The sequence below is a fragment of the Mustela erminea genome, chromosome 17 (genome assembly GCF_009829155.1).
Source record: "Mustela erminea isolate mMusErm1 chromosome 17, mMusErm1.Pri, whole genome shotgun sequence".
Taxonomy (NCBI): Eukaryota; Metazoa; Chordata; class Mammalia; order Carnivora; family Mustelidae; genus Mustela; species Mustela erminea.
Genome location: NC_045630.1, coordinates 18,820,940 through 18,833,302, shown reverse-complemented (window position 1 = coordinate 18,833,302; position 12,363 = coordinate 18,820,940). Strand labels below are relative to the sequence as shown.

At 47.6% G+C, this 12,363-nt stretch overlaps 1 protein-coding gene across 1 annotated transcript in view; it reads right to left on the bottom strand.

Annotated features, from left to right (window-relative positions):
• Nucleotides 1–12,363, bottom strand: part of LAMC1 (laminin subunit gamma 1) — a 124,751-nt gene that overhangs the window by 38,072 nt on the left and 74,316 nt on the right. Inside the window, exons 2-3 of the mRNA XM_032319174.1 lie at nucleotides 6,366–6,670; nucleotides 1,508–1,638 (exon numbers count right to left, since the gene is read on the bottom strand). Coding sequence (XP_032175065.1) covers nucleotides 1,508–1,638; nucleotides 6,366–6,670 — 436 coding nt within the window. The remainder of the gene's footprint in view (nucleotides 1–1,507; nucleotides 1,639–6,365; nucleotides 6,671–12,363) is intronic.

The window sequence follows — 12,363 nt, the reverse complement described above, 5'->3', positions numbered from 1 at the left end:
GGTAGTAAGAGGCGTTCAGCACCTCACCACCGTATGCAGAGAGGTAGCCTGACACTCCCTCACGTTGTTTGGGGCAAGAATCCCCGAAGGAACCCTACAAGCAGGTACAACCACAAACTAAGGACTCATGGAAATGGGCATGAACGCTAAAACATGCTCTAGTGCCCTGATGTTCCCTTCACTGGCTTCCATGAAGACAGAATCAGGCCCAATGTTCCGCCTGCTACTCAGTAATACCTTTCAGACCTTCAGAAACATCTACAGTGCACCAGGATGAATCCCAAAGTTCTATCCCCAGCTCTCATCTCTCCCCTCAGCTCCTACCCTTGATGGGACAGGAGCAAGTTCAGATGTCTCCTATAACCTAAAACAATACATGTCTACGTCTAAACCCATCCTCTCCCTAAATTCGCTCATCTTCTTCATTTACTTCTTTAGTAGACCACCGTTCTCCTGATCATTAAACCTTAACATCATCCTTGACTGATGTCCTGATAATTCTTGCTTCACAATAAAATCCATCTGCCATGTTCCTTTCCCGTCTACTGTCACCACCCTAATGTCAGGTATTTGTCACCTAATACCCAGATCACAGCATCACAAGGAAAAGAGAAATTCTTTTGATGGTCTCTACTTTCACCTTGCCCGTAGGTCATCTTCCTAACCGCTGTTTAGATAGCATGGCCTACTTCAATCAGTACACGGTTTCTCATGGATTATAGTCTCCATCAGCTTTCACTCTGTCAGCTCTACAGACTCACAGAGGAGATGTTCCTTAAGCTGAGTAGCTGTACAACCTCCCAGCCCTACACTTCTGCTTGTGACCTGCCCACCCCACACCCACCCACACGCCCTCCCTCCTTATTCAGATTCTGCCCCTGCTTCAGGGCCCTGCTTCGTCCCCATCTGTTCCCCGCCCTACCTTGACAGTTCCGTCTCATTTTCCAATATATGGCCTCTTTCTCTCTAAAACACGTGTTTTAATTTTTCACATATTCATACATTGCCTGCCCCCCTTCATTTGTAGGATCCTAGAAGGTTAAGTCCTACGCAGCAGGTGAACGTCTTGTGCTGCCTCGGTGGCTTTGGAGGGCCCGGCGCAGAGCTTTGCACTGAGGTGCTCAGTAAGGATTCATCCGGTGTGCTGATTTGACAGGGTTTTAGAAAACCTCATTACTTTGTTTCCAGGATAATGAGAAGGTCTAACAACATTATTAATATGGTTGTAAACAAGTTGCTACATTCACTTCTAAACCAAAGCTCCAGTCACTTTCAAAGTTATTTCATGGTTTGGGGTGCCTGGGTGGCTCAGTGGGGTAAAAAGCCTCTGCCTTCGGCTCAGGTCATGATCCCAGGGTCCTGGCATGGAGCCAAGCATCGGGCTCTCTGCTCAGCAGGGAGCCTGCTACCTGCCCCACTCTCTGTCTGCCTCTCCGCCTACTTGTGATCTCTGTCTGTCAAATAAAGAAAATCTTGGAAAAAAAAAGTTATTTCATGGTTTACTTACCTACCACCCACAGCAAAATCGGAGATTGCATAGTAATAGGACTTGAGAACTTTGGGGTCGTTAAACACTTCATCTCCAAAAGTATTGAGCCGATTGAGAGTTACTCTGATGTCAGTGGCAGTTACCCATTCCTGTCGGGGGGGAAAAAAAGAAAGAAAATAAAGAAAAAGGTAAAGAGACTGAAGATGAGAGACATCAATGTGACAATATTTTTTTAATTTTTCATAGTTAATATATCATGTGACTTATATCCTCTTCCAGCATTAAATCTGCTATAATGCTCAATGACTCCCTTAATTTCCTAACATTTGTCTTCTTCTTGACTCCTCTCTTCTTTAATCTAAGTTGTTGTGTCACCACTCAGAGTCCCAAAAAAGCAGGAATACTACTCATTTCTTCACAAGGCTGCTGCAAGGTTTACATGAAATATATTTCTAAATGCTTTGCATATGGGAGGGGCTCAATACACAGGTCCCTCCTTCTCCACCCTGTGTCCACGCCCCACGTTCAGTCCGAGCAAGCAGCACAGAGCTCCTGGAACCACACAGCAGGGGCTGCGCCGCTCCCTGCCTGCTCCTGCCCCATCTGTACCAGCTCTCTCTCCCTCCACCCCCAGTCCGCTACGGACAGATCTGGGAGAGGCAACCAAGTACACAGTAATAAATTATGACTGGGCCAGAACCAGTCAGATGCAGTTTTTGTCTTGATCTCTGCCATAATGTCACTTCTCTGGGAGGCCTTCCCTGCCCCCCAACCTAGAACTGCTGCCCACCCCAAGGCCCTATTTCACTTGCCTATTTCATTTATAGTCTGTTTCCACCACCACAAGCCCACCCCACCCCACCTCCGCCACCACTGCCAAGACCGTAAGCCCCACGAGGGCAGGACTTCTTCGTTTTGTTGACTGCAGCTTCCCTGGTGCTCAGCGTACAGTAGGTGCTCAAGTAACATTTGCTGAGCAAATGAACACATCTGAAGCAAACACAACTGATTCGATTGGTAGGTGTAGCATAATGAGAGGGGACGAGAAGGAAAGTTAATGTTTTCCTCTAGGTTTTATGAGATCTAAGCCCTTTTAATAAACGCCCTTCCATTGAGCTAATTTTAGTCAGATGTTTACATCTATGGTGGATTGTTAGAATAATGATTCCAGTGAATCCTGTCTGCCGGCGTCCACACCCTACAGAGTCCCTTTCCACTCTGATGCTGGGCTGGGGCATGTGATTTGCTTTCTGCCCAGGGGAAATGTACAAAAGCGACACAGGCAGAAAGAAGTCTGATAAGCACTTGTGCCCAGAGACTTACCCTCTTGGAATGCTTCTGCCATCATCCGGGGAAGCCTAGTCTAGCCTCGTCGAAGCTGTAAGACTACAGGGGGAGAGAAACCCAGCCCCCAGCTGAGCTGCCAGTGTGGGTGAGCCCACACCAACAGAGAATCATGAGAAATAATAAATCATGGTTGCTTAAATTCATTACGTTTTGGAGTAGTATATGACACATGACCACCCAAAGACACCATGTAAAGTCCCATCCTGGGGGTGCCTCTCAGCATCCCCCATGGGGAAGCAACAAGCAAGTGCAAGGCCCACAGGCATCTGTGTTTTCAGAAGGCTCCCTGAGAGACAGGGAGGCACACCCCTGATTAAGAAGCACGGCTCGAACCAAGCCAAATCCCTGGCACAGAGAGCAACCTAGAGGGCTCATAAAAGCTAATCCCCGTGAAGCCTCCAAGTATAATTAGAAAGGAGAAGAGATGATGATTCCACTGCATCCCAACTTGGAACTCCAATAACAACTCCCACTCCCGGCCACAACGCTAGGAATCTTTGAGTCGTCTGTAATGTAAATAGCTCCGCGTATGTCTGTGTTTAATGCTTACTGTACCTCCTATCTCCTTTGAGCTTCATCTTTATCACAGCTCTCCTTGAGTAAAAGCTTCTCAAGGGCTGAGTCTAAGCCATTTCTTTCATAACAGGCATCTTAAAAAGAACAGGTTCTGGGGCCAGTCTTTCTAGGTTTTGAATCCCAGTTCTGCTGCTTAAATCTGTGTGATGTGGGTTATTGGATCTCTTCTGATCTCTTCTGATAAATGAGGTCGATGCCCTGTCTGTAAAATGGAGATCACAAAAGTATCTACCTGTAGAGTTGCTGTGAAGGTTCAATGAGTAAACAGTATATAGTGTGTATATACATCTGCAGTAAATACAGCTAAAGGGCTCAGAACACTGCTTGGCACATTATGGCACATTATGGAAAGTGCTATAATACATGCTGATTATTATTATTATTATTATTATTATTAATCAGCATATGCTCATTAATATTCATATACAGTGAAACCAGGAAGGGTCTATTCTCCCATCGGGGAGATCGCAGCTTCTGGAGAGAGGCACAGGAGAGGCAATGAGGAGAGGGGGTCATATCAGCTCAGCTGTCAAGTCAGTTATCGTTGTGAAATCAGCTAACGTCTGATCAGTGAGCGCTCCTTGGCAAGTGGATATGAAAACCAGAGCTCTTACATCCAGAGACACAGAACTAATGTTTTTGCATAATGACAGCAACTGACCAGATCTATTACAGATGCCCGTGACATTTCTACCACATTTAGTCTCACAAGTTCCTATGGTATAAAGAGGAGCAACATCAGGCTCAGCTGATAGAGCATGTGACTCCTGATCTCAGGGCTGCGAGTTTGAGCCCCACGTTGGGTATAGAGATAACTTGAGGAAAAAAAACAAAAAACAAAACAAAACCAGTAGCAAACATCAGAACTCCTACAGCTGGAGGAACTGCTTCAGGACAGGCTGATAAGGCATCCAGTTAGCAGAGGTTCCAGAATACACCACAGTGAAGTCACGTAGGTCAATGCTTCCTCCTGCTGCCTGTACCGCTATCTCTGCAGGGTTGTCAAAAAGGATCATTTGCACAGGAAGCACCTAAGCTAGCAAACTGATAAACTTAAAAAATTTATAGATCACATCTCCCTTAGACATTCAATCTTCTGTTTTTTAATCTATCAAAAAGCTATTCTGGGGCGCCTGGGTGGCTCAGTGGGTTAGGCCGCTGCCTTCGGCTCAGGTCATGATCTCAGAGTCCTGGGATTGAGTTCTGCATCGGGCTCTCTGCTCAGCAGAGGGCCTGCTTCCCTCTCTCTCTCTCTGCCTGCCTCTCCATCTACTTGTGATTTCTCTCTGTCAAATAAATAAATAAAATCTTAAAAAAAAAAAAAAGCTATTCTTTCTACTCCTTATTCTGAACATATCTTACTACCATCGCAAGAAACACTTCACTGAAATGCCTTTGTGAACATACTCACTGCTCACCAGAACCTCAGAGTTGACCAAGCTCAAGATTCACGATCTCTCAGCAAATTGCAGAAATACAACAGAAGGGAAGAACTGGACCCACAGAGAAACATATTCTCATCTTTTGCCGCTATCCAAAACCACGTGGTCAAATCACAAGGAGTCCTTGAATATAATAAACTTCAAGAGAAAGACTGAGAAGCCACAAAAGCACGAAGGGGCTCCTGGGTGGCCCTGCTGGTTAAGCGGCTGCCTTTGGCTCAGGTTGTGATCTCGGAGTCCTGGGACTGAGTCCCGCATCCGGCTTCCCCCTGAGTGGGAACCTGCTCCCCCCCGCTTCTCCCTACTGCTCGTGCTCTCTCTCCCTCTAATAAATAAATAAATTAAAAAAAAAAAAAGTCATAAAGCCCAGAAGAATAAAGGAACTCCCTACTTTACCCTACTTAGAAATGACGACAGATTTTCATGAAATGTACAGAGTTTGCAGACTCACAACCGGTCGCTCTCACTCAGTCATTTCATACAGCTGCCCCCACTTAGATGTCAGCTTCAGCCACACGACACAAGCATCTCCAATTCTGTGTTGCAGAAAGATTCTAAATTATGGTGTATAAAGAACATGGACACAGAATTCACGAGAAAAAAGATAGCTTTAATTCTTTCTGTGCTCAAACAGGGAAAGGCTTCTATCGTGATGCTCGAGCACTGTACCACGGGAACCTACACGTCTCTCCTGTCACAGACACCAGCACTGTCAGGTGATCAGAAGTTTTTATGATTGACAATAGTGCAGACAAATGTGGTCCACCTTCCCCTGCACAATAATGAAGGAAGCCGGCATTCTTAAATGACTTGCTTCAATTGTTCCCCCTCCCCGAGACTAAAAAATACTTCCTTTGGTCAAATGAAAGAGATAAGGAAGGTTGTGAAAATAATGGATAGATTCAGGGGGCACCTGGGTGGCTCAGTCAGTTAAGTGTCTGCCTTCGGCTCAGGTCATGATCTCGGGGTCCTGGGATCGAGCTCCAGGGTGGGCACCCTGCTCAGTGGGGAGCCTGCTTCTCTCCTCCCTCGGCCCCTCCCCCACTCATGCCTGCCAGCACATGCACAAGCTCTCCCTCTCTCTCTCTCTCAAATAAATAAAATCTTTAAAAAAAAAAAAAAAGAAAAGAAAGAAAGAAAGAAAGAAAAAGAAAAGAACAGGTAGATTCAAATACTCTTTTCAAAAGGTCAGAAGCAAAATGTTTCCACTGCCAAGTAAAGACCCGAATTTAAATTGTTCAGTTTTTTAAAAAATCTCTACAGTTTATATCCCAGAGTACACTGGCAGGTACATGAGAACACAAGAACATCAGCTGGGTGGCAGGACCAAAGCTGCTTTCCTTCACATACTGAGAATATTCAGGAGAGCAGAATACCGTCCGCCTGGAAGCTGCTACTCCTACCCCTTTCCCCAGAAGTGGGACCACAGGCCCCCATACAACAGTCTTCCCGCCTCCGGCATGCACAGGGGAGAACCAGCGGGCTACAGAGTCAGCTTCTGGATGCATTACCTGCAGCACAGGGCTGTTGTCAAAGTTGTAGGCACTGGGCCTTCCTTCTAGAGTTGAAAAGGCCACATTGCCCCCAGTTAGAGGGGAAATGTCACTGAATTCATCAGTGCACAAGGCCTGCTGCTCGTCTCCGCCTGTCCTGATGAAGCCGCGGTTTGCCTTCGAGTAGGTGTTCTCGCAGGAGCCACTGTAGTACTGGTAAGGAATCCAGGGCCCGTCTTCCCGCGTGCGCTTGTAAATGGCGAAGCTCTCAGGGCGGCTGGTGTGGAACTTGAGGCGCACGTATGTGATGTCAAAAGCTTTTCCTGTGGGACAGACATGAAGTTGGTAAGTCATACGTATGAAGCAAAGAAACTCCCTCTATTCCCAGTTTGCTTAGGACCCTTACAAAGGACAGATATGCCCTAGATGAAGATGGTTCCAGAACCCACAATACTTTGGTTGCGTCCGATAGGTATTCTAAACCTGGAACGAGTGAGCCTTTTCCCACAGACAGGACTAGTTACAGTTTAGGTTATTTAAGACACGCATTGGTGGAATCTTGTTTGCCATGAAAAATGGTAGCACTATACTTAACACAATTAAACAAAATCAAAATTGCATTAAAAAGTACACTTATTCTTAGTGCTGGTGCTTCAGCAAAAGCAATTTAATTTACAAACAAAGTATCTGCCGGCTTTCTAGATGGGTATTCTGGAAACTTTCAAGGTACTTAAAAACTCCCTCCCTTAACTATTATGTTACTTCTTGATGCAGGAGACTATCACGAGCAGTATTCTTCTACTTATCTACCAAGTTAAGAGAGGAATTTCAGAAAGAAAAAGAGAAAAGGAGCGATTAAGAGATGGGGCAGGGAGTAGAGCAGGAATGAAGAAAAAATTCCTCCAGCAGCTGAACAAAGAAAAAAGAGATAGAGAAAAAAGGAGGGGGTGGGGTAAAGAAGTTGTTTGCATTTGTTCAAAGAATATGCAAGATCCGAGCACAGAGCAGGCAAGGGCAGCAAAAGGGGGAGCCACTGGGCTGCTGTCTCTGGAGGACGAACCACTCCTCAGACAGCTTGCTAGGGCAGCGAGGGCACAGTCTGATGGCTGGGGCAGCCAGCGAGGGCACAGTCTGATGGCTGGGGCAGTTTGGCTGCCAGCCAGCATGCCTTCAGGTGGGTCAAAAAGAGCGCAAATGTTTTTAATCACCTTCTATTCTCCAGTTGGGTCTAACCATCTCTGACAATATTTATTCTCTGCAACCTCTATGCTATAGTGAAGATCACAGATTGGTCAGCAAGTATTTGTTGGGCACAACTACATGTTCAGTCCTATGCTATACAGTTCAGAGGACAGGATGTGTTAGACTTAAGAGGTCCTTGCCCTCGAGGAGCTTACAGTCAGTCTTTCCTTCCCAAGGGAATTAATTCTGCAGGAAGCACCGTACTCATCCTCCCCTACAAAGCCCAGAGAAGAGGAACTCCTAAACCCTCTCAGAAGGGTTGCCAAGGAACTCCTGCTAACCTTTTACTTCCTTGTGCCCACCCATCCGCAGGGGAGAGGGAGGGAGGGTCACATGTGGCCTGGAATCTCCTCAGCTCACTCTCCAGCTGCCTGCCTGAGGGCCCCTCTCCTCTCCTGCACACCGCAATGCAAGACAGCGCGTCTGCCTCTGTGCCAGGGAGGCCTGTGGCTGTCCTACTACCAGATGTGGGACCGCATGGATGAGTCCAGCTGGGCTGCAGAGGTGGGGAAGGGGGAGAGCTGAACGCCCACCTGTCACGTGTCCACATAAGTCACGTATTCCATTCTTTAATCCTGTAGTATCCGCAATAAAACTAAGATGATGAGCTATACCTATTTCTTAAGTGATCCAGATCTTAAAGGAGAAGTCTGATTAATTCCCCCATACACCCGAAATACATTCACACACACACACACAATCTTGAACACGGAGGTGTGTGGCATGACGGAAAGAACGCAGGACTGGGCACTGTGAGGCCCGAGCTCAGGGCCTGGCTCCTTCAGTTACTAGCTGTGTGATTTCTGCTTGGCCATTTTCTCCTCTGCCAGAATGCAGGGGATGAGCCCTGAGCCACCTACCTCAAAGAGCTGTTGGAAGGTCAAATTAAGATCTTGCATGTACCTGGTTAACTGTAAAACTCTATACACACATAAGGCATTATTCATAATAGAGTTTAGAAGAAAATTCCTGAATTAGGATCCTGGATATGTTCACATATAAGGGTCTGATTGTCCCAGGGACTACGTAGAGTTGCTAGAGAACCGCATACAGATCTGGATCTTCTACCCCAGATGCAGTACAACAGTTTGCGGAGACACAGGTTTCGCAAATCCCCTATACCACCTGTTAGAAGAATGAAAATGTAACCTCTATCTCTTTACTGTATCAAACATGTTAAAATGTTACCCTTGAATGAGGGTGTGGATTTACACTGTAGCATCTATGGCATTCCAAAGACTAGGTAAGACATGCTGGAATGGTAAAACAATCGAGTTTTATTCAGGAACAGGTGGTTTGGGATGTTCAAAGGCTTCCTCACTAATCTGGGCGTTACAGATTACCCCTGCTTTTCTACTCTGTCTCCGTGTCTGACATCTCATTGTTCTTTAACAACTCAACCTGCAGGAGACTGTATCAAAGGAGAGAAGATAAAGTGGAGCAGGGTATACGACGGTCCCTGCACCAATCTGCGCCACCGAGCCACCCTCTGAAAGAAGCCAGCTCATGTGGTCACTCTTGCTGTTGCCACAGACCCCAGGCAACGGGTGGCAGGACAGGACATGAGGAAGCAACTTTGCTAGCGTTCAACTTGGAAGCAAACGAGTTTTCTGGGGCCGGCCCTACCTCACTAAGCCTTGTTTCCAGAGCTGCCTTTTGCATTCCAACCCACAGCAATAGTTGGAAGAGAAAAAGGGCTCTGTGGCCATGGGCAAAAGAGGCTCACACATTCCACAGGACAAGACAGCCACAGGCACTGCCCTCAGAGTTCAGGTCAATCCCGCAGTGGACCCAGGCGATGGCAATTCCGTGTGATGAGAGCTTTGAAGGTGGAAATGCACAAAGTTTGGGAAGCATGGGGGAAAGTCACCTAAGCTGGATTTGCGGCATCAAAAAACATTTTCTAGAAGTGACATCTGCATTCGGGACCTGAGGAATGCAGAGGAATTACCTAAGCAAACAGGGATCAGCTGTCCAGGCAAATGAAACAGCACGTATGAAAGGCCCAGAGCACACAGAGGAGCGATCACTGAGGAGCTAGAGTTGCGCACTACGGCAAGCGCTGGAGCGTGGCTGGACATGGGCTCCACGGGAAGGAGCACAGGCCGGGCCTGAGGCCACCTTCAAGAGCAACACCTGCCTAAGGGCAATGGCGAGCCACTGAGGCATTTACACGGGAAATACACAAGCAGATTTGACTTTTACTATTATTAAGATTTTATTTCTTTGAGAGAGAGAGAGAGGCAGAGAATGTGAGCCAAGGGAGGGGCAGAGGAGGAGGGAGAGGGAAGGAGAGAGAACCCCACGCAGACCCCACGCGGAGTGTGAAGCCCGATGCCTGAGATCACGACTAGGGCTGAAACCAAGAGTTGGCCACTTACTGCCTGAGCCTCCCAGGCACCCCCAGATCTGACTAAAAGTCAGATCACTCTGGCCACTCCCTCTGGGTAGAGAGGAGGTTGGAAGGGACAGGACTAAAAGTGGAGGCAACAGTGAAGAAGATGCGGCAGGAGTCCTGGAGGCGACAGTGGCGTCAGCTGGGATGGAGAGAAGCGAGTGGGTCTGGGTCAGGTGTAGGAGGCTGACCTCAGGAGTAACTTAGTAACGGATGGACAGTAAGGGGGAGAGGGCGCCACTTCTGAACCCCCTTCTACTTTTAGTCTGTGGACATGTTTCACGGTCAAAGCTCCTTGGCTGGAAATAAGATGGAAGGATTAAAAATAATATTTCGTTTTCTCATTTAAAAACAAGCAGAAGGCGAGTAGAACGGTCCACTGTCAGACAGGACAGAGGAGGTTAGGCAGGACTGGAGGCGGGGGGAGGGGCGCAGGATGGGAAGAGGAGCTCCGTCTTGCATATCCTAGTTTTGAGGTGTCTGTGGATCATCTAACAAGAGGAAATGTCTGGTAGGGGGTTGGAGGTGAGTGGTCCGGAACCCCAAGAGAGCCGTCTGAGTGATAGTCTCTCCACTCCAGCAAGGGTGCGGAGTGAGGAGAGAGCAGACTTTGGAGATGGCTCTGAGGGGCGTCGACATTTAAAGCACAGACCGCAGGTGGAGGCCTGTAGGGGAGGCCGTGGGGCTGGAGAGGGGACGGCAAGTAAACGAGACAAACATGGAAACCAAGAGCACTTGAGGAGGAAGTCATCAACGGTGTTAAAATATGCTAAGAGTCATGTAAGGCAATGACTGTGATGCCCACTGTCACTGCTGTACTCAGTGTCACCGCTGTACTCAGGGCCCCGTGGACAGGGTGGGTGGGATTGAAGATGAACGGCAGATCCGAGGCAGGACAGCAGACTCAGCAGAGTGCGGTCAGTGACACGGGGTTGAAGGGCAGGAGGGCAGCGGTGGGGTAGGATGCTGGGTTCCAGGAATATTTCTTTCTTTTTTGTTTTTTTGAGATAGAAGGGAGGAGTCTGTATTACACGTTTTTGTGCTCAAGTCAATGGAAAGGGGCAAGGCTCGACATGGAAACAAGGCTGGGCAGTAAGAACTGCCCCCATCAGGAGAAACCTCGCACCCTTGCTTTCCAGCTGAGGGCAAATGTAAGTGACTGAATAGGTGTTAGCACATGGAAGATGAAAGAGTTCTGACGACTTTATCTTTTCTGTGCAGTGAAAATCAAAGGTACCTGCTAAGGGGGAGGAGTTGAGAGCAAAGCCAGTGGGGAGTATCTGCAGAGAGGGGACAGACTTCGTAAGAGCCACTGCAGAGGCTAGCAGAGGAAGCGGGCCACAGGAAAAGAAGACCTGCCGGGCAGAGACAGGGCTGCTGAGACAAGGGGGGAGGTCATGACTTTGTGCAGGCATCTTTGTACAGGTGTAATTTTCAATGGTCCCCTTCTTTGCACCCTGCTTTATAGATAAGAGACAAGGGGACTGAAATTACTTCAAGGAACTTGGAATCTAATCTGAAAAAATCGGGACACCGATACAGAAAATGGAGAAGGGTCAAGTCTTGAGTTATCTACCAACCATCCCCTGTGGTCATGGATAATCAAGAACTGGGAAACCAAGGAGCTGGGTTTCACTCCATTAAACAGCTGCCAGTGAGACCCTTCAAGTATGCTTACCCTCATTCTCTCTCTCCCTCGCCATCTCCCGACTCTTTCCCTCTCCGTCCTACTCATTTCACAGTGGACAAAGTAAAACGGTCTAAATGGTAGATAATAGAACACAAGACCGAGTCTTCTAATTACCAGTCCAATGATAGGTGGTCTACTATTTTTACACTATGGGAGCATATGGACATAGACAGTATGACTTTAAGATAAAGAGGCCAAGCCAAACAATGAAGAAAGTCAGCAAGCAGACGTCTAGAAAGTCTTCAGCCACTTGCACAACGAGGACATCTTCTGCCCTTTGCCTTGCATTCATGAGCCTGAAGACCGACCATGGATATACACACCCTCGGGAAAATATTTAGCTTCTGAATGTTCCATTGCATTTCCCCCTCCTCCTGCCCCATTCCTTCCATAAACAAAGACTCAAGTACAGATGTTTAGAATGAGGCGCACAAAATTAACTAATACTTCCTGCCCCGCATCCTTCAGTTGGTGCCGGCTGAGGCAATGACAGGAGGGGAGGGCCGTCCGCACAATGAGAAGCCGGCCTTTGTTCACGCGGGCCGAGCCAAGGAATTCTGCTTAAGCCTCCTACGTGGTGAAGTATTTCTAATCTCTCTGAGTAGGGGAGAAACCCTTCCTGTCTTAGAATTGGCTTCAAGTACTGACTGCCTGGGAACATAAATGCTTCTCTGTTATGTGCAGCTCAG